Raw genomic sequence first — 21,552 nt, forward strand, 5'->3', positions numbered from 1 at the left:
CAACCTGACTAAAATAGCCCAGGATTCAGACCCTTAAGAGCCTGGAAAATAGCAGCAGCTCCAAGACACTAATCTTGCCTCTAGTCAAGACCCTGCAACTACCACTGCAGGGGAGAATATCACTGTGGAAAAGGGGCCCATCTTCCCTGCCACCAAGTAACCAACTGCTCCTGTCAGGTAGATAAAACCAAAAACCTATAAAGTGGCAGCATCCTCATATTAATAATCCAGCTCTCATACACATCATTCTGGGAAGATGGAGAGGAAGTTTGGAAATTTCTCCTGCTGGTGCTACAGCCATTGCTACTAAAGACTCGGAAAAAAATAGTTCTTGCTCCCAAACTCGGGGCACCATCAAAGGATTCAGAATCAGAAACTGATGTCATTATCAGTGGAAATGACATTAAAAAGAACACATTATCATCTAGCTCAATTATTCTGGAAAAGCTAGAAAGTTGATGAGAATGCTATTTTGCTGTAGCCATGGGATTTTATCTGAAATCCCTTCCATGTATTATCTCCCCCATTAGAATGTGGGCTTTCTGAGAGCAGGGAACTGTCTTCCTTTTCTATTTATATCCTCAGCAATTACCACAGTGCTTTGAACATACTAAGGACTTAACAAATGCTTTTTAATTTACTCATTCATCTAGTCCTTCAATTTTCAGAGATCCTTAGCTACTTAAGAGATATTTTTTAAAAGAAAATTAGTAAAACCCTTTCATTTCACTTACTACCAAATTTATTGAAAAAGACAGCTCAGTAGTAGAACAGGGGAAAACAGCCAGAAACAGTTGAGAAGTGTGATTTGGAAATTAAGTCAATTCTCTTACTGAGAGATCAAGCATAAACTAAATTAACCCACTTCAGAATCAGGCTTCTCAGTTTACATGAATCCTTATTACCATCTCACTCTGTGATCTACTCACCCTGGACGACGTTTAATAGTCCTCTGAGTGATGGCTCCCCCACCCTGAACCCCAGGACCGGGGTTTCCAGACACAATGGCTGCACTCAACGATGAAACATCTGATGCCATCTCTGTTAGAGAAAATAAAAGATACAATTTCAAAAAAAAATCCTTTTTATAATCAGGTAAGCTGATAAAAGTCAATCTTCAACTTGCATTTATCAAGTACCTATAACAGTTATCTTCTTTTTCCTCCTGTAACATGGTGAAGAGGTGGACGGACTTGAAGATTCACATCCCAGCTCGGTTAACCCTAGGGGACCTCAGCCAAATCACTTACCTTTTTAAGGCCCTTGGAGAAAGTGTAAGGCAACAGAAAGAGCACTGAACTTGAGTCTGGAACAATCATTTCCTCCGTGTAGAATATGAGGGAAGCCATTTCTACTCTCTCTCTCTGCCTCAAGTTTTCTCACTGGTAAAATGAGGGAGCAGATCCCCTCTGGCAGTCAGTTGGGTAAAGTCTAAGGACTTATTCACAGTATAATGTTTTTGAATACATAAAATAGAATATACAGGATTATAAAGAAACCAATTATATGTAAATAGTTATCAATATTTTTTAAAAAATAAGCTCACGGGGGCAGTTGGGTGGCTCAGTGGATTGAGAGCCAGGCCTAGAGATGGGAGGTCCTAGGTTCAAATATGGCCTCAGCCACTTCCCAGCTGTGTGACCCTGGGCAAGTCACTTGACCCCCATTGCCTAGCCCTTACCACTCTTCTGCCTTGGAGCCAACACACAGTATTGACTCCAAGATGGAAGGTAAGGGTTTAAAAAAAAAAAAAGCTCACAGGAGGCAGCTAGTGGCTCAGTGGATAGAGAACCAGGCCTGGGTTGACAGAAGATCCTGAGTTCAAATTTGGTCTCTGACACTTCTTAGATTTGTGACCCTGGGCAAGTGAGTCACTTAACCCTAAATGTCTATCCCTTAATCACTTTTCTGGTGTGGAAGTGATACTTAGTATCAATTCTGTCAGAAGATAAGAATAATGTTTTAAAAGTTTACAACTCCAAGGTTAAGAACCCCAACACTAGATGATCTCTAAGGGTCTCTTCCATTAATATTTTGCACTTCTTTTATGATTAATAAATTTTACTACAAAAGTGATTTTAAACAAATGGGTAGCAAGACCAGTCTATGTTCTTTCTGATTCTCTTGATTATACATTTTGGTTGTTTTGTTTCAGTCTTGTACAACTTTTGTGAAACCATTTGGAGTTTCCTTGGCAGATACTGGAGTGGTTTCCCATTTCCTTCTCCAGCTCATTTTACAGATGAGGAAAGTGAGGTAAACAGGGCCAGGTGACTTGTCACACAAGTAGTGTCTAGGGCTAGACTTTTACTCAGGAAAAGGAGTTTCTATCCACTGCACCACCTAGCTGCCCATACATTCTGACACGTACATATGTTTTGGTTTTTTATATTAGCTAGCCTTAAAAAAAAAATCTCACATCTAGATTGTCTTCACTGTTTATTTAAACTTTTAGTTTGGAATAAGCTACTCCTACTCTCTCTTCCTTGAAACTTGTAATAGGGTATATTCCTGCAGGCCCCTTCTCTTATTAGCAAGTTCTCCCCAGAACCTCCATTTGGGAGATGGGACCCAGACAGCCATCCCTCATTTTCTGGGCTTAGACACATGCCTCAGCCCAGGAATTTCCTCTTTCTTTCATCTTTCCTTTTACATGTTATCTTCCTCCATTCAGAATGCAAGTTCCTTGAGGACAGGGATTAAATTTATTTTTGTTTGCATTGGTATCTCCAGCACTGGCTTAATAATATTAAGTATTTAGTAAATGCTTATTGACTATTTTCATAAGAGATACTCTTTCTTCTCTCTTTAAGAGTACTAAATAAAGCATTAACAGGGCCAGGTTCTATGCTTATATAAGTCAGAGGAACTAAGTCTGAATTCTAGCTGTTTTCACTTGTGTGAATTAACCTATATGGGCTTCAGTTTCTTCACCTATAAAACAAGGTGGTTGTGGAACTAAACTATTATGACTATAAATTGAAAAGTTTCTCAGTACATCAAAGAATAGCACTATGAGTGTGTTGGCACCCTTAGAAAATGCTATAATGTGAGTGCCTGACATAAGGAGCAGAGTTATGGAAAGAAGGGCAGCATGCAGAAGAGGGAAATGAATTTTTTAAAATTATTAATATGATTTATATTTACATAGTATGTTTTTAAAAAGCTTTTAACTTCTGCCTTAGAATCAATACTGTATATTGGTTTCAAAGCAGAAGTATGGTAAGGGCTAGGCAATGGGGGTTAAATGACTTGCCCAAAGTCATACAACTAGGAAGTGTCTGAGGCCACATTTGAATCAAGGATCCGTCATCTGTAGGCATGGCTCTCAATCCACTAAGCCACCTACCTCCTCCCTACATAGTATCTTAAATACATTATTTTATTTGACTCTAAAAACCTTTTGAAGTAGATTGTTCAAGTACTGTTATCTCATTTTATAGATGAGGATATTGAGGTTAAAATGATTGCTCAAAGACAAATAGGAAGGAAGGAGAGGAGCTGGGCCTCAACCCTGGTCATCCAATTGATTCTCTGTCCTGTGCTCTTCCCACTAACTGGCTCTTTGTCAATTTAACCTGCTTTCTTTTTTTAAAATCAATATTTTATTGGAAAGATCCAGCTTTAAATTAAACTACTACCAGATACAACATGTTTTCTTGAAGAATAAGGTAAAGTGAAAATTTAAATTTAAATTTAAAAAATATATGACTGAGACAGACAGTAATATTAAAGGGTACTAATGTAAATAAAGTAATCAGATATTCAAATTTTCTAACCCATGAATTATGTCAGAGTTTATTTTACTGAAAGTTATTTATTACTTCCTAAGTCTACCTCTGGATTGAATTTAAAGTAAATATCAAGTATCTGCTATTCTGAGGCACAAACTGATTATTAATGGTGATGCAAGTAAATTGGTGGTAGGTATAAAACCAATCATTTTAAGCTTTAGCTTTTTGCTCTGACCACCAAACAAGCACATTAGTAGATACTTAGGCAATTTACTGAAGAAAAGTTTTTACAACGTTTAAGTCTTTGACTAACACTGGGAAGAATGAAAGAAACTTGTATTGTGTTTTAAGGCATAAGTTAAAAAGTTAAAATTATTTGAAGTTTCATCAAGACATATTAGACAACTAATCATGAAGTTTAGATAGTTATTAAATTCATTTTAAGAAGTTTTACCAAAATGTAAAAATGTAATTCTATTTGCCCATGTTAGGCATCTTAAAGAAACCCTTATCTCTTGAGAACTGTTTTCTCCATCCTTTAGCCACTTTTATGAACAAAGTTTCCAAAAGAATGGATTACAGCAAATCACTAGTAAAAAGAAGAATGAAAATTAAAATAATGGAGGTTTTTATCTCACTCAAACCCAGAAAATAGGCAAAGTTGACAGAAAATGGAAATACTTGATATCTATAGGAGCTACAGAAAGACAAGCACATTGACACACCATTAGTAGAGCTGTGAACTAATTGAAAAATTCTAAAATTTAGAATTATGCTTTAAAAAAAAAAGGTAACAAAAATGTCCCTACCCTTCACCCAGAGAACTCACTCTTAGGAAAACATTCTAAGATGAAGTTCATAAAGAAAGGTTCCACATATCAAAATATTCATAGCAATGCTGTTTGAAATCATAAAGAACTGAAAATAACACAGATTCTCATTAATTGGGGGAAAACTAAATAAACTGTGGTAAATGAGTATTAGAGAATGTTATTCACTAGTGATTCCTTGATTCTGTTAATTGCCTAGCCTCTCCTCCTTCTCTAGTCATAGAGCCATGATGGCAAACCTATGGTCCATGTGCCAAAAAGGGCACACAGAACCCTCTCTGTAGGCATGCAAGCCATTACCCAACAGAGTTCATTACAAAAAAGGCAGAGGGATTGGGGGAGCTGCTCCCTTCTCCCTCTCTACCATGCTGATGACAGTTTTTTCACTTTACCGCCCCCCCCTCCCCCCCAGCAACCAATGGGAGCTCTTCCTCCCCTATCTGGGGTAAAGGGGACTAGGGTATGAGGCATAGGAGGCATGGCACACAGGATCTAAAAGGTTCACCATCATTGTCATATAGCTATCTGATGTCATTTTTAATACTACTTCTCTTACACATTGCTTCACTAGTACCATAATGCAGTCTATCCACATCCACAATGTACTACCACCTCTCTGCTGCTTTGTGAGTGATCTTCCACTTTTAATTTTTTTTTTTTGAAACTGTGGTATGCCATGACTTAAAAGTCAAGGAGCAGACAAAGAAAGATATTAGTGCTAAAAAGAGAAGCCTTTTATTTTTTTTAAGGGAGAAGCTCATGTTTATTAAAACTACCATGAAAGGGCCAGATAGGTGGCTCAGTGACTGAGAGCCAAGCCTAGAGATGAGAAGTCCTGGCTTCAAATGTGGCATCAGGCATGTCCTAGTTGCCCTAAAGGGTAAGTCACTTAACCCCAGGTGCCTAGCCCTTACCACTCTATAGCCTTGGAACCAATACACAGTATTGACTCTAAGACAGAAGGTAAGGGTTAAAAAAAAAACAAAAAAACCTACTGTGATGTTTCTCAAGAACAACCTGGTTCTCATTCTCCTCTTTAATTCTAGTTCCAGCTCTTTATCCATCTACAATATCAGTCCTAGATAGATACCGTAGATACCGTATCTACAAGTTCTATATCCAATTGTACATCCATCTAGAAAATAAGCATTCTTCATTTACATGGATTTCAGGTATAGACAGTCCAAACCCATGAAATAAAAGCAAATAAGAAAAAGGAGGGGGCAGCTGGGTAGCTCAGTGGATTGAGAGCCAGGCCTAGAGACGGGAGGTCCTAGGTTCAAATCTGGCCTCAGACACTTCCTAGCTGTGTGACCCTGGGCAAGTCACTTGACCCCCATTGCCTAGCCCTTACCTCTCTTCTGCCTTGGAGCCAACACACAGTATTGACTCCAAGATAGAAGGTAAGGGTTTAAAAAAAAAAGAAAAGAAAAAGAAAAAGGAAAGACTATTATGGGACTATAGATAGTAATGCCCAAAGTACCACTCCCAATAGGAAAGGTGTCAAAATGGAGGAAATGGGTCTTAAGCTATATTTTACATAAAGTAAAAGTCTCCTAAAATATCCTTCATTTTTGTGACAATACCTGGTACTCAACCTATCTAGTTCCTCTTGATTATTTCCTCAAAAAAGCATTCATGATATATAGGTATGAAGCTTCTGAGTAAGTTGCCTACAAAAGCCTTTCAGCAGTCTTATTCCTGACTTCTGAACTATATTTTTTTAGGCAAACAGGATGAAGTGATTTGTGCAGGGTCATACAGCTAGTAAATAGCTAAGGCTGGATTTGAACTCACTGTCTTACCCAGCATTCTACTCACTGAAACACTTAGCTGCCCCATTAATTGTATTTTAAAAAACATTTTAAATTATTCTTTGTGTTCATCTTTGCATTGACATTATCAAGTACCACAGTTTGGGGAGTTTTGGGTCCAGACCAGTGTGGAAACTTCCTTTATTAATGCAAATCAGCAATTCATCTGCAATATATAATCTCAGAATGGGGTATTAAGTGTTAAGTGACTTGCCCCAGTTAATATAGTTAACATGTCAATGGCAGGATTTGAACCCATGCTCAAAGTTTCTGAGACCTCCAAGATAAAGGAGATCACATTGCCTAACAACAAAAGCAGAGGCTGATTTAATTTGGAGGATCGTATCCAGAATTCTCCTATATCCTCATATTCTGCTACCTTATGCTGGTGTGCAAAGGTACAATTATGTGCATAGTAGTCTTTTTGCAAGTACTTAATTATCATGAATAAAAGATGAACTGTCCAAATGTCCCAGAAGTTTTTTCTTGTTGTCTTGGCAGTATGATAAAACGAATCCCAGTAAATCCTTTATTTTCTGCTCCAAGAAGAACCCATGAGCCATCCTTCCATTTAGCTCCAACTTCCTTTTAATCTTCTGATTTTATTTATATTAAAAATCACATTGATATGATTCAGTTCTTCCAAGTATATGCCCACTAACATTGGTTGAATCAAGGATGTCCTGTTCAGAGCACCAAAAATTAAATTAATGTCCATAAACAGTTTGCAGACTGTGCAACAGTATCTTTGACCCCTTTTCCAACATCCCGCCACTGTTAATACAGAAGTGGATAAGAACTACATAATAATGAGGATTGTTTTGTATTTTTGTTTTATTCACTGTAAAGAATTCACCACAGAGTAGCCAGCTTAGTGGTGATAAGCTCTCTAGATAGAGGCTGTTCTTCAGCTATCAAACTCATTCAGATACTTATCAACACTCCCCTAGATGACTATAACAGCACCCAATCTCATCTCTTCCCATTCTAGTCCATCCTCTACAATGCTGCCAAAGTGGTTTTCTTTAAACACAAATCTGACCGTGTCACATCCCTACTTAATTTACTCATTGAGTACTACTGCCTCTAGGGTCAAATATAAACTTTTATTTAGCTTGTAAAGCCCTTCACAACCTTGTCCCAACCTATCTTTTCAGCCTTACTGAACATTCTTTACCTTCTCACACTTTGGAATACAGTCAAATTTGATTTCTTGTTTTACTCTCACAAGATACTCCATCTCCCATTCCTGTGCATTTGTACTCAACAGCCTTATTGCCTGGAATATACTTCCTCCTCCCCTGCCCTTCAAAGAATCCCTCTTCCTACAAGAGAAAGCTCACACACCACCTTCTCCATAAAGCTTTTCCTGATTCCTTCAACTACTAGTATCTCCCTTCACTTTACACTATCTTGTATTTAACTACTTTTTAGCTATTTGTATTTAGTCTTTATATACGTATATGTCTTTGTTATCTCTCCCCCACAACCACCCCTAGAATGTAATAAGCAGAAGTTTCATTTATTCTATTTTAGATTCTCAGCATAGTGCCTGGCATGCAACAAGCACTTAGTAAATACTTGATTGACTGAAAAGTGACCAGCTTCTCCATACTTAACTAGCATTATCCTCTAGGAGTGGAACAGCTTGCTGCTTTCTAGTCCTATGACTGGAGGGGGTGGGGAAAAGACCAAGGGATCTCATATTGCAAATTGGCTAGAGAAAGCAATATGGAATCTTTATTAAAGACAGATTTATTCCACTTATACTGAATAAACCTACTTTTCTAATTAGTTTCACTTGTACAAAATGGAATATTGAACTTATGTCATATAAGAGGACTTTTATAGCAAGGCAGCAGGAAAGAATAACTCCTAAGAACAGAAAATTTAGAAAAGCCACAACTCATAAAGGGCTGCAATTAGTCAGGAAGACTTTAGTTCAAATCAGTATGAGTTATTTAACCTCTCTAAGTTTATCCCTAAAATAAGGAAACACTGGAGGGGGTGGAGGGGAGAAATATGGCTGTTGAAGGAGAACTAGCACTCTGGTTTGAGGGCTTGTTCAGCCTTTTTCAGGGCTGCTCATCTACTTTTGTTGTCCACATGGCCCTCAACTCTCAGCTGTGACTCCAAGAAGCTGTAGTATGTGAAACAGCCACACCCTGGTAAACCATCTCAGCAGACAGATTAAAGTCAATAGTAATAGTAAGCCTTCAGTGAGTTAGAGGTGTCCACCCCAAGCATAAGAAGATTTCCCCAGGTGGTAAGGGCAGATGAGAACAACTTATTCCAACAGCCACGAAGACGGTGGAAACAGGTGCTGTTGGGTGCTCAGAGTTTGATCAAACACTGAAGTTGCTACGGTCATCAGTTGCATCCCAGGACTAGTCATTCTGACTTTTGTCTTGCCACTAGACTTGGGATGATTCTGGAAGAGAGAGTGAAGCTAATGACTTTGTGCATTTCTGCCTCACTTAAATCCAATTTATATACAATTCAAGACATCACCCAGTGATGATCTTGGTCCTTTTTGAAAAACAAGACACACAATGACAAAATGAGGATACTATAACATCTACCTTGCAGAACTGATGTGAAGCTAGAAGACAGAAGATATTTAAAATGCTTTGTAAATTTTAAAACCCTATATAAACTATAAACTATTATCATTACTACAAAAAAATGTTCTTACATACTTTTTGTTACTCCAAATTTTTAAAAAACGTCCATGTCTTTTTTAAGAAAAACTTGTCAAGCTGTATTACAAACTTTACCTTTCTGTTTTACTTTTAAAAATGTTTATCAATTAATTAGTATTAATCAAACTACTAGTGAGTACCAAGCCTATACCAGATCACTACTAGAATTTCCCTACTCTATTGTCAATCAAATGTCTCTCATTTGGTATATAATAAGCAGAAGCAGAAAAGAGGTTACAAATTAGATTATATGGCAAATACATTAGATGTTATATTAAACTTGTGAAGATTAGTTTTGGCTCTCCAGATTGTAACAATGAAGGTACTTAGCTCTTCCTTGATTGTAAAGATTTAAATTGTAATCCCCTGTCTATTTTTAGACAAAATGTAAGCACAGTACTTAAAGTTGAGTATGGAGATCTACCCATTTTGGATTTTAACCACAAAAAGGTGTGAAGACCTATTTCATACATTGAGTGAGAAGTCTGTAAAAGAGTGGGCAGTCCTGGAGTAGAGCGTCAGCTGTGATTGATAAACTATAAATTTAGGGGAAGCGACACAAGAGAAAAAGGTCTTTAAAAGCGGAAACAGAGACAACACACACAGACACTCAGACTTGGAGTAAAGACAGACTTGAAGAGAGTCACTTGGAGTTGAGGCTGATAAAAGAATCTGCTGATTGAACTGACAACGTGGTGAGTGTAAAGGCTGAATTCCTTCCTTGCCCTTTCTGGAGGTGTGAGCCTCTAGGAAAGGCCCATTGTCTTAAGACTCCTTTCCCTGGGCTGGGGCCTTAGAATTTCTACCTGGCTCAGAGGAAGCCAGAGTGCTCTCTCTCTTTCCCTCTCCCTCTCCCTCTCTCTCCCCTCCCCCCCTTTTCTCTTTTCTTTAATATCTTCCCTCTATTGTAAAAATAAACTACCATAAATTCCATTCTGACTTTAGTAATTCATTAATATTCAGTCCAACCACAAATTTAAAAATCTGTTCCATTGAATCTCATATGAAAGCATTATGTATTAACTTCCAGGAGCTATACATACCTTTAGTTCCCCAAATAATTACAGGAAAACTGGCAGTTGTAACTTTCCTATATATATTCGACCAATGTATTGATTAATAAAGGGATGCTACCTCAAACTTCTCTTAACATTACTAATGAATATTTACTGGAGTGGTCATAATATGCTAGAGAGGATTCACATGGATAGAAGGTTACTAGGACAATACAATTAACTATAAGAATCAATAAATGAGACTACACTAAAACATTCCAGAACTGCAATGGTCAATCTTGGTCCTAAAGAATGGATGATTTTTTTTTTCTATAAAGAAAATAGAATGTTACTTAAACTTTCAAAGGTGTTTTTTATTTCAAGAAAGAGCTTAGGGGCCAGCTAGGTACTCAGTGGACTGAGAGCCAGGCCTAGAAATGGGAGGTCCTGGTTTCATATGTGGCTTCAGACACTTCCTAACTGTGTGACCAGGAGTAAGTCACTTAGCCCCCATTACCTAGCCCACACCACTCTTCTGCCTTAGAACCAATATAGTATTGGTTCTAAAACAGAAGGGGAGGGAGAGGGAAAGAAGGGAGGGAGGGAGGAGAAGGAGGAAGGGAGGGAGGGAAAGAAGGAAGGAAAGAATGATGGATACATAATGGAAGGTGGGGGAGGGGTGGGAAATTAGATCAGGAAATGACCTTTTAAAAAGTAAAAGGCATCAATAAAATATTTTTTTAAAAAAGGAGCACAAATTTCTAAAGACAGGCTGCTTTGCTTTGTTCATTTATATCCCTAAACTGTAAAATCTAAGTAAAATCATGGAGAACGTGCCTTTCCTTCATTTATTTTTTTGTTTCCTTATAAATTAACTATTCTGAATATATTCAGAATATTAACTATATCTGTGACCTGATATAATATCTGTTACCTGTTAAATATCTGCTACCTGATAGCTACATAACATGTTACCTTCTTCCACATGTGAGATTTCAGTGGAAGACAACAAGGGTGGATATGGCTCTGTGTACAGTTCTCTAGAAGGAATCTCATGAAAGAAACGTCATAAAATCATAGAATCTCAGAAATGGAAGGGACCTCAGAGTCCAATCAGCACAAGAATCACAATTCTAATATCTACAGTTAGAAAATAACTGAATTTTTTCACAGGCAAAGAACCAAAATATCATCTTCATTAATTTTCGTCTATCAGCATACTGCTTGGGTTTAAAAGGAAACAAACAACAAATGGAATGCCAGAGCTAGGGAACAGCTGCTTCAAAGTTTGAAACCTTGATGTCATCCATAACTCTCCCTTGCCCTTACTCCCTCATATTCAATCAGTTACCAAATCTTGTGGGTTCTAGTGCCAACTACTTCATTATCTCTTCTCTACTCACATGGCTACCACCTTAGGGTAAGCCCCCAGCACATCTGACCTGGCCTATTCTTAAGGGTCTTCCAAATGGTCCCCCTGGTTCTTTTACACAAATGCTAAACTAATTGTTAAGGCACTGATCTGACCATATGACTTTGCCAGACTCTTACTGCTAAAAGGATAAAATACAAACTCCTCAGCCTGGCTCTTATGGCCCTCCAAAATCTGACTCCAACCTACCTTTCCAGACATATTAACCACATTACTATCATTTATGTCCTCTAGTTCCAGCTAAACTGTACTGGGTGTTCCTGCCATTCCAGTTCCTGCCATCATGCATTTGTACAAGCTGTGTCTCTTATACTTAAAAAGCACTCCCTCCTCACCTCACCTTCTCTCTCATCATGGGTCAATTCAAGTATCCCCTCATCTATGAAGTCTTCCCTCTATTTGTTTCTGTTGTAGAAGTCTGCTCCTCCCCCCAAATAGGATGTAAGGGCTTCAAGAGAAAGGGCCGATTATTTTTGTCTTATCTATGCACATTGGTTTTAAAACGTGTGGGTATATGTTTGGATAGACATATGTATGTATACACGCATGTATGTTAAAAGGGGAGGAGGGAAGAAGAGGGAAGAAAAGGGATGAGATCCAATCGAGGAGAGATATTTTCCAAAAATGACCATGACATAAGACAAAAAAAAAGCAATGAAACTAAATAATATTGACAATATTTTTAAAAAGTTTGTTGAATTGAAAGACAAGCTAAAGTGGAACCTCATGTATTTTAAGACTATCTACCCCCTGCTTAAGTTCTATAAGCATGAAAAGTGTATGACTCAAGTTCTATAAATCTGACTTCATAGAAAAACATGCAGATATGAGACGTCATCCCAATATATATCCAGGCTTATTTTTTTAAAGCATATTTCAACTACTAAATTTTCATGTAATGTGCTTTAAAAAGCTTCAGCTTTTGAAAATACTCATGTTGAAAATTTTTCATTATTTGTTGCCTCCATAGAAACAAGCCAGATGCTGAAGAATGTTCTCCCAAACAAGACAGAGAGCAAGATAATAATATACTGGTCAAATTTTCATCCTCACCATCAATCAGTAAACATAGGTAATTGGTAATAAGTTTATAAAATGGCAATTTTTTAAAGTTGTAAAACTTCAAAGATGTGAAGTAATTTGAAAAGGATTTTCCCTAAATGTCACTTTCAGAAACAAAATACCTTCCTCTTTGCTTCCCTCTCCAATTCTGCATCTACAATAAAACTGTACCCTACAGCACAAAATAGATCTCTGTTGATATAAACCAGAACTCATAGAGGAAAAACCCACTCCGCACACAAAATAATTCACAAGGGTTGTCATGAATGCCAAAATCTAAATCAAATATCTGGCCATTTTCCAATCAGTCCCTTTACTCTTTGTAATTTCTTCTGTCCTAATGCATCACAAATCATATATCCAAATAAACAAATGATTCTCAACTGTTTCTGTTTATGGAGACCACCCAGGAAGAACAAAAGACTTTGTGGAACTTCTAACCCCTACTTTTTAGAACAAACAAAACAAAACAATATTAATGGGAAGATGTTTATTTCACATCAGAATCACAAATATAATTATTTCAATATTAGAAATATCATTACTCAACTGACATCTATCAGTTTAAGATTTGCAAAAGCATTATATAATATATATAAATAAAATCTCATTTGATCCTTGTAACAATTCTGTGAAGTAAGTATTGTAGTATTATCATCCACATTTTACAGTGAGGAAACTTAAGGGTCAAAGAGGTCTATTGATTTGCCCATGCTTACAAAGCTATGTCAGAAGCAAGATTCAAAACAAAGTCTTGACTTCCAAGTCAGGAGCTTCCCTCAATACTCCATCCTCAAATGATTTCCCAAAGACTAAATAAGCAATGTCTCATTTAATAGCCTCTTTTGTAGACACTATAACATCTATCATATTTCCCCTCACATTCTCTCTCTGTCCCCAGCACCATCTTCCCTACTAGTACAGTAAAGAACAACACATCTTTCCAGGCCTCCGGCTAGTAACCTCACAGGCACGCTGGACTCTTCATTTATCTCTCAACAGCACCCCACACCCCAACAATGCTACAATACTACTTCTGTGCATTTCTCCACCATGCTCCCTTCTCCCACCATTCTGGTGTGAGTCCTCATCACCTCACACCTAGACTATTGTAAGCGTCTGCTTGGGGGTGGTTGGGGAGGTAGCAGGCTCTGCCTGCCTGCCTCAAGTCTTTCCCCAAGCCAATCCATCTTCCATTTAGCCAGTAAAGTGATTTTCCTAAAGTACAGGTCTTATCATGTCACACACCCCACATACACTCCATCAACTCCAGTAGTTCCCTATCAACTCCAGGAGCAAATAAAAATGCTCTGGCACTGGATAACCTAGCCCCGTCCTACCTTTCTAGTCTTACTTACTCTTACACCGTACTTCCCAACAGGTACTCGCCAATCTAATGACACTGGCATCCTGGCTATTCTGGAAACAAGATCTTCCATATCTCCCTTCACCCTAGGCATTTTTTCTAGCCATCTCCCCCATTCCCAGAATGTTCTTCCTCTGCTTCAACTACTGCCCCTTGGCTTCTTGCAAGTCCCAACTAGAATTTCATCTTCTACAAGAAGCCTTCCTCAACCTCTCTTAAATCCAGTGCCTTCTTTCTGTTATTTCCTATTTATGCTATATATAACTTGCTTTGAATATGTTTGTTGGCATGTTGTCTCCCCTTTGAGAGAGTTGAAGCTCTCTGAGGGCAGGGGCTGTTTCATGGCACAAAGTCTGGCTAAGCATTCTAAAAATAGTCTTATCTGATCCTGGAAGGGAGGAAGGCAAGAAGAGGTTAAAATGCCTTGCCCAGGGCCACAAATCCAGGAAGTGTTTGTGGTAGGACCCAGGTCTTCTTGATTCCAGTCCTAGCATTATGTCTGCCTCCAAAAAAGGACATTTTAAATAAAACTGATAACTGTATTACGTTCCTACCTGTACTTCAGCTCTTCCTACTTTGTCCTTTTGGCGTCAGAGATTTGAAACTGAAGAGACCTTAGAGATCATGTGTTTTCAAATCTCTTATTTCACAGATAAGAAAAATGAGACCCCAGAGGTTAAAGAGACTTGCCCAAGGTCACACAGATAGTATGTATCAGAGCCAGGATTTTAATTTTAGTCTTCTGATTTTACATACAGTGCCTTTTGCCTACTTCTCTTTCAGAAGTGCACGTTGAGAAGTTTTACTAGAGCTGCTATTACCCCCTTACTTCCACCATATTATTCAATATCTTAGTTATAAATGATCTTGATTCTCCAAATATGACTTTCAAAGACATGCAAAATTAATCTGAGCTGATCTATGTTCAGTGTTGTTATTAGATTAAATCAGAAATTTTCAATGTGATTTGGAAATCATAGGTGGCTCTTGAAGGGTCCATCAATCTATCTCCTATGAATTCAATTTAGCAAGTATCTATTGATTGCTGGCACCCTTTTTTTTCTTTTCTTTCTTTTTTTTAAAAAACCCTTACCTTAGGATACAAAATAAACCCGCATAAGTCATCAGCATTTCTCTATATCTCTAACCCATTTCAGCAGCAAGAATTAGAGAGCGAAATACCATTCAAAATCACCCTAGACAATATAAAATACTTAGGAATCTATCTGCCAAAACAAACACAAGAACTATATGAACACAACTATAAAACACTTTCCACACAGCTAAAACTAGATCTAAACAATTGGAAAAACATTGATTGCTCATGGGTGGGATGAGCTAACATAATAAAAATGACAATCCTACCCAAATTAATTTACTTATTTAATGCCATACCCATTGAACTACCAAAAAACTTCTTTACTGAATTAGAAAAAACCATAACTAAGTTCATTTGGAAGAACAAAAGATCAAGGATATCCAGGGAAATCATGAAAAAAATGCAAAGGAAGGAGAACTTGCAGTCCCAGATCTCAAACTCTACTATAAAGCAGTGGTTATCAAAACAATTTGGTCCTGGCTAAGAGACAGAAAGGAGGATCAGTGGAATAGACTTGGCATAAATGATCTCAGCAAGACAGTTTATGACAAACCCAAAGACCCCAGCTTTTGGGACAAAAATCCATTATTTGATAAAAACTGCTGGGAAAATTGGACAGTGTGGGAAAGATTAGGTTTGGATCAACACCTCACACCCTACACCAAGATAAATTCAGAATGGGTGAATGACTTGAACATAAAGAAGGAAACTATAAGTAAATTAGGTGAACACAGAATAGTATACCTGTTAGACCTTTGGGAAGGGAAATATTTTAAAACCAAGCAAGACTTAAAAAGAGTCACAAAATTTAAAATAAATAATTTTGACTACATCAAATTAAAAAGGTTTTGTACAAACAAAACCAATGTAACTAAAATCAGAAGGGTAGCAACAAATTGGGAAACAATCTTCATAAAAACCTCTGACAAAGGTTTAATTACTCAAATTTACAAAGAGCTAAATCAATTGTACAAAAAATCAAGCCATTCTCCAATTGATAAATGGGCAAGGGACATGAACAGGCAGTTCTCAGCCAAAGAAATCAAAACTATTAATAAGCACATGAAAAAGTGTTCTACATCTCTTATAATCAGAGAGATGTGAATCAAAACAACTCTGAGGTATCATCTCACACCTAACAGATTGGCTAACATAACAGCTATGGAAAGTAATGAATGCTGGAGGGGATGTGGCAAAGTAGGGACACTAATTCATTGCTGGTGGAGTTGTGAATTAATCCAACCATTCTGGAGGGCAATTTGGAACTATGCCCAAAGGGCGATAAAAGACTGTCTGCCCTTTGATCCAGCCATAGCACTGCTGGGTTTGTACCCCAAAGAGATAATAAGGAAAAAGACTTGTACAAGAATATTCATAGCTGCACTCTTTGTGGTGGCCAAAAATTGGAAAATGAGGGGATGCCCTTCAATTGGGGAATGGCTGAACAAACTGTGGTATATGTTGGTGATGAAATACTATTGTGCTAAAAGGAATAATAAAGTGGAGGAATTCCATGGAGACTGGAACAAACTCCAGGAAGTGATGCAGAGCGAAAGGAGCAGAACCAGGAAAACATTGTACACAGAGACTGATACATTGTGGTACAATCGAAGGTAATAGACTTCTCCATTAGTGGCAATGCAATGTCCCTGAACAATCTGCAGGGATCTAAAAAACACTATCCACAAACAGAGGATAAACTGTGGGAGTAAAAATACCCATGAAAAGCAACTGCATGACTACAGGGGTGGAGGGGATATGACTGAGGAGAGACTCTAAATGAACACTCTAATGCAAATACCAACAACATGGAAATGGGTTTGAATCAAGAACACATGTGATACCCAGCGGAATTGCGTGTCGGCTGTGGGAGAGGTGGGGGAAGGGGGGAGGGAAGAAAAGAAAATGATCTTTGTTTCCAATGAATAATGTTTGGAAATGATCAAATAAAAAATTAAAAAAAAAAAACCCTTACCTTCCATCTTGGAGTCAATACTGTGTATTGGCTCCAAGGCAGAAGAGTGGTAAGGGCTAGGCAATGGGGGTCAAGTGACTTGCCCAGGGTCACACAGACCCTTTTTCTTTCTCAAACAATCCCTTAATTTCCCCATTAAAAACAAAAACAAAACTTCAACCAGGTTTGGGGTAATGAAGAGACAAGAAATAAAAAAAGACCTGGGTTCATATTCCACCTGATGCTAGGTGTATGATCCTGAGACAAGTTTCAGTTTTTTATCTATAAAATAAGTGTACCAACCTCACAAGACTGAGAGAATAAAATAATGTACATAAAGCACCATAAAGAGCTACTTAAATGTTAGTTATAATTACTTACTTTCCATTAAGCACAGAACATATTTCTATCCCTTTCACCATATCACAGATCTCACTCCCCAAAGCAAAATATATTATGATCAAGAGAAAAAATGTGGCAAAAAGATACTAATTACAATTATATAAGTATAATATCCTTATTTTGAGGGATTCAAACAGAAAAGAAAGGAAATAAATTTTCTGTCAAATATACAGGGCATTCCAAAAGTCTCCGTGCATTTTTAAACTTTAATAGCTTAAAGGCCTTTTGGGATACCCTGTATCTGTACATACAGCATGGCAAGCATATTGGCACAGTGGATGCTGGACTAGCCATGAAATCAAGAAGTCCTGCCTTTATATGTATTCATTGTATAATAACGATTAAGTCTCTTAACCTCTCAGTAAGAACACTCTAAAAATATAAATTACACACCAGAGTTGTCAATTTGCACAGGGGAATGCCCATACTGATAAAATCACAGATTTGGACCAAAAAAATATATATAATGTGTAGAAATACACATATGTGAGTATACATTTGGGTCTTTTTATAATCCTGTGGAAGATTCTTGATACTGATTAACTCTAAAAAAACCTATGTAAATATATGCATTGCACATGTTTTTAAATTGAGGATTATTATTATTATACAAAAAACCCCACAAAAATTAAAAAATTAACCATTTATAAGAATTATTTACTTTTTTAACTTCTAAATTTCTTTTCTGAACTTGCAGAGGCACATAACAAATGAATCTAATCAAATAAATGCTGTTCTTGGCTTACTTGAGCTAATATTGATTGGCTCATCAAAATATGATCATTGGTTTTGTGGTTTCTCTCTGTCTGTTTGTCTCTCCCCCTTTCTCTCTCTCTCTCCCCTTATCCCCACACTACAGAAAAACTCACTTCTGACAATTTGTTTGCCCAGCTATCTCTAAATAGCAGCAAATATTTTGCAACTTTGTAGATTTTGCAATGTGACCAATTTAAAATCTTACTTATTTGCTCCAAAATTCAAATATGTCATTTTATTACAAAAGTGAGGTTTATAATAACAAGCACTCTTCCCAGTTTTATTTCATCACTAAAAATTTCCTGCAATATAATTTCAGACATTATTGCTCAAACCATCTCCCTGTTTCTGAAAAAAAAAAAGGCTTTAAGTCTAAGAACCATAATGGGTATTTTTCCAAATCCAGGCACCAATGCAGAAAAACTAGTAAAAAGTATTTTGAAATTAGATATCATCAAATCTTTCTATTGTAACATGATCATTTTTTCCAGAGATTCAATTTAAATTTCCACCTATGCTGGATAATCCAGGGAGATCAGTTTTAATACAAAGACCAACAACAGAAAATCAACATGCCTAACTGCCTTGCTTTCTAAAAATGTTGCTCCTTTTAAAAGAAACTGGCAAAAAAAAAAAAACTGGACCAACAAATCTAAGCTACTCAGAAATGCTCAGGCAGCACTTTTCAGTTTGAAAAAAGGTCACAAAGGGAAAAGCAGCTCCTCTCAAACTTTTTACCAACTCTTCTTGGGGTTACAGCTCTATTTAAAGCCAAGACAAAAAATGAGAAGATTCTTTTCCTAATATTTTATCAGAAACCAAGAGAGGGGTTATTTCATTCCTTCATCCTCACATAAAATTACACTTATAATTATTTGAATCACTGAATTTTAGAAGTTTGAAGGAACTTTTAAATCTTCTAGTCCATCTACAGAAGAAGTGAGACAGAAAAGGAATAAGTCTCTTCCCATAGACCAATCAGCAACAGAGCTAAAATAGGAATTTAGTCAGTTTATTGCAATAACAATTATTATAACAGCAATAGCTAGCATTTATGTAATTATTACTGCAAAATGATTTGTGTGTTATCTATTCCATTTAATCTTCAGAATAACTCTGTGAGGTTGATGCTATACCATCCCATCCCCATTTTGCAAAAAAGGAAAATGAGACAAAGAGTGATTTGTGCAAGATCACCCCGATTATGTGAGGCACGATTTGAACTCAGGTTTTCCTGACACTACTTCTAGGACTTGACACCAATCATGTCAACGAACACTTAGCAGGCACTTATTATATCCACACTATATCTTTTGGATATCTGTTGAACTGATTCTTTAAAGTAGGGTTCAGAGTCTGATCATAGACATTCTCTAGCTGTGTGAACCTGGGCAAGTCACTTCAACTGCTTAGCACTTACCACTTTTCTGCCTTGTAACTGATACTGACTCTAAGACAGAAGGTAAGGGTTTAAAAAAAAAGGAAAGTTCAGGTGAGTCTCCTCCACCCCTATTCCTCTATAAAATTTAAATATACCTACATTTTTATACATTTTAAAGATGGCATCCCAAAACACTCAGTGAAGTTTAATGACTTCAAACTATACCAAGACACCCTGGAGAGACATACACACAATTATATATACACATCTCTATATATACTAAGCACAGACTAGGTTTACATATTATATATGATCTATACATTAAATACACATTATGTACATACTATCCATATCTAGTATGGATATACTATATATACACTACATACTATATAGACATACATGCCACCCATTTTCTTAGATAACATTCAATATGACTAAATTAATAAATACATACACTGTGCACATACCATATATATTCAGGATGTATATTATATACCCATGTGCTTATATATAGTATACACATACTATATATTAAATAACATGTACACAATACTGTAAGTGCCATGCATATTCTATCCACATATGCATGTATATACTAAACACTCACAGATATAGAAAACATACTCTAGGAGACAGGTGGTTCAGTCGATGGAGCCCTGTGCCTGGATTCAAGAGGACCTAAATTCAAATCTGACCATAGACACTAAGCTGTGTGACCCTGGGCAAGTCACTTAACCTCTCACTGGAGATGGAAATAGCAAACCACTATAGTATCTTCGCCAAGAAAACCCCATGGGCAGAAAGGTCTACGGGGGTCACAAAGTTTCAGACATGACTGAATAACAATACGTACTCTATTATATACACATAAATACTATGTATATACTACCCAGTGTTTATATATGCATATACGATACATATTAAGTAATATATATCCGCACATGTGCATATATATACTATGTAAACACATGTAAGGAATGTGTGTGTGTATATATATATATGTACTGAATTATATCTTGACTGGGAAGACACAATGCCCCAATTTAAGAAGCCTCATGCAGTGAATCCTGTCTCTCATTCCCCCGGGCTTACGGCCCAAGACAACTCTCCCACCGGGTAGAGACGAACCAACCCCTAGAGTCTACCAAACCCCCGAAGCTCCCCAAGAGTAGGGTTTAGAAGTCAACCCCCAGATCAGGGGACCTCAGGAGCCTGGAGTTGCCCATGCAGACTCTGCAGGACGGAAAGGCGCCCCTTCTCCAGCTTTGCTCTCCCTCCTTCAATGTATCTTGTCCAGCCCCGGCCCCCTCCCTTTGGGTGGCTGCCCCCGATCCCCCGCGACGCCGGTGTCTCCAGGTCCCCAGACGCCGGGCCCTCCGTCCTGGCACCCTCCCCCCGCCCCTGCCCATACCCCTCCCCCTCTTCCCCTAGGTCTCTTCTGCAGGCTCCTCACCAGGGTTCGCAGCGGTCGCCGCCATGGCCCCCGCCGCCGCGCCCCCCAGCGGGAGGAGTCGCCGCCGCCACCGTGGCCACCGCCGCCGCCAGACCGGGAGGGGCGGGGGCGGGGAGGGGAAAGTCACCGCCCGGAGCCGCCGCCGCAGTCACCACCAACCACCACCACGGAGCCCAAGATGGCGGGCGCCCCGAACCCTCCCTGAGAGGGGAGGTGCCTCTGCGCCCGGGAGGAGAGGCCTAACCCGAGACAGGCCTCCTCAGCAGGAAACCGACCAATTGGCACGTCCGGGTCGGACCGAGGGCCCGAAGAGATCTAAGAGCCAGTTCGTCTACTGGGAACCCGGCTGGAGGAACCATCCCGGGAACTCCCATCAGCCCCACCTCCTGGGCGGCTCTAGCCGGGGTCAAGGGTCTGGGTGACATCAAGAAGCCCCGCCTAGATAAGGACCGATCTGCGAGCCAGAACTTAAAGGTGGTGCTAGCCTTGAAGCTGCTTGCAGCTACTGCAGTCGTCGAGGCTGGGGGGAGTTTTTTTTCGAATGCTTGTGTCCTGAGTTTCACGTCTATTTT

General features: G+C 38.3%; 1 protein-coding gene across 4 annotated transcripts in view; it reads right to left on the bottom strand.

Annotated features, from left to right (window-relative positions):
- Positions 1-21,114, bottom strand: part of ARNT (aryl hydrocarbon receptor nuclear translocator) — a 59,302-nt gene extending 38,188 nt beyond the window's left edge. For all 4 annotated transcript variants that reach the window (XM_007485391.3, XM_007485390.3, XM_007485389.3 and 1 more), the window contains exons 1-2: positions 20,981-21,114; positions 930-1,041 (exon numbers count right to left, since the gene is read on the bottom strand). In XM_007485391.3, the coding sequence (XP_007485453.1) occupies positions 930-1,041; positions 20,981-21,005 (137 nt within the window). In that variant the 5' untranslated portion in view covers positions 21,006-21,114. The remainder of the gene's footprint in view (positions 1-929; positions 1,042-20,980) is intronic.
- Between the last annotated feature and the right edge of the window lie 438 nt (positions 21,115-21,552).

The sequence above is a fragment of the Monodelphis domestica genome, chromosome 2 (assembly GCF_027887165.1).
Source record: "Monodelphis domestica isolate mMonDom1 chromosome 2, mMonDom1.pri, whole genome shotgun sequence".
Lineage (NCBI taxonomy): Eukaryota > Metazoa > Chordata > Mammalia > Didelphimorphia > Didelphidae > Monodelphis > Monodelphis domestica.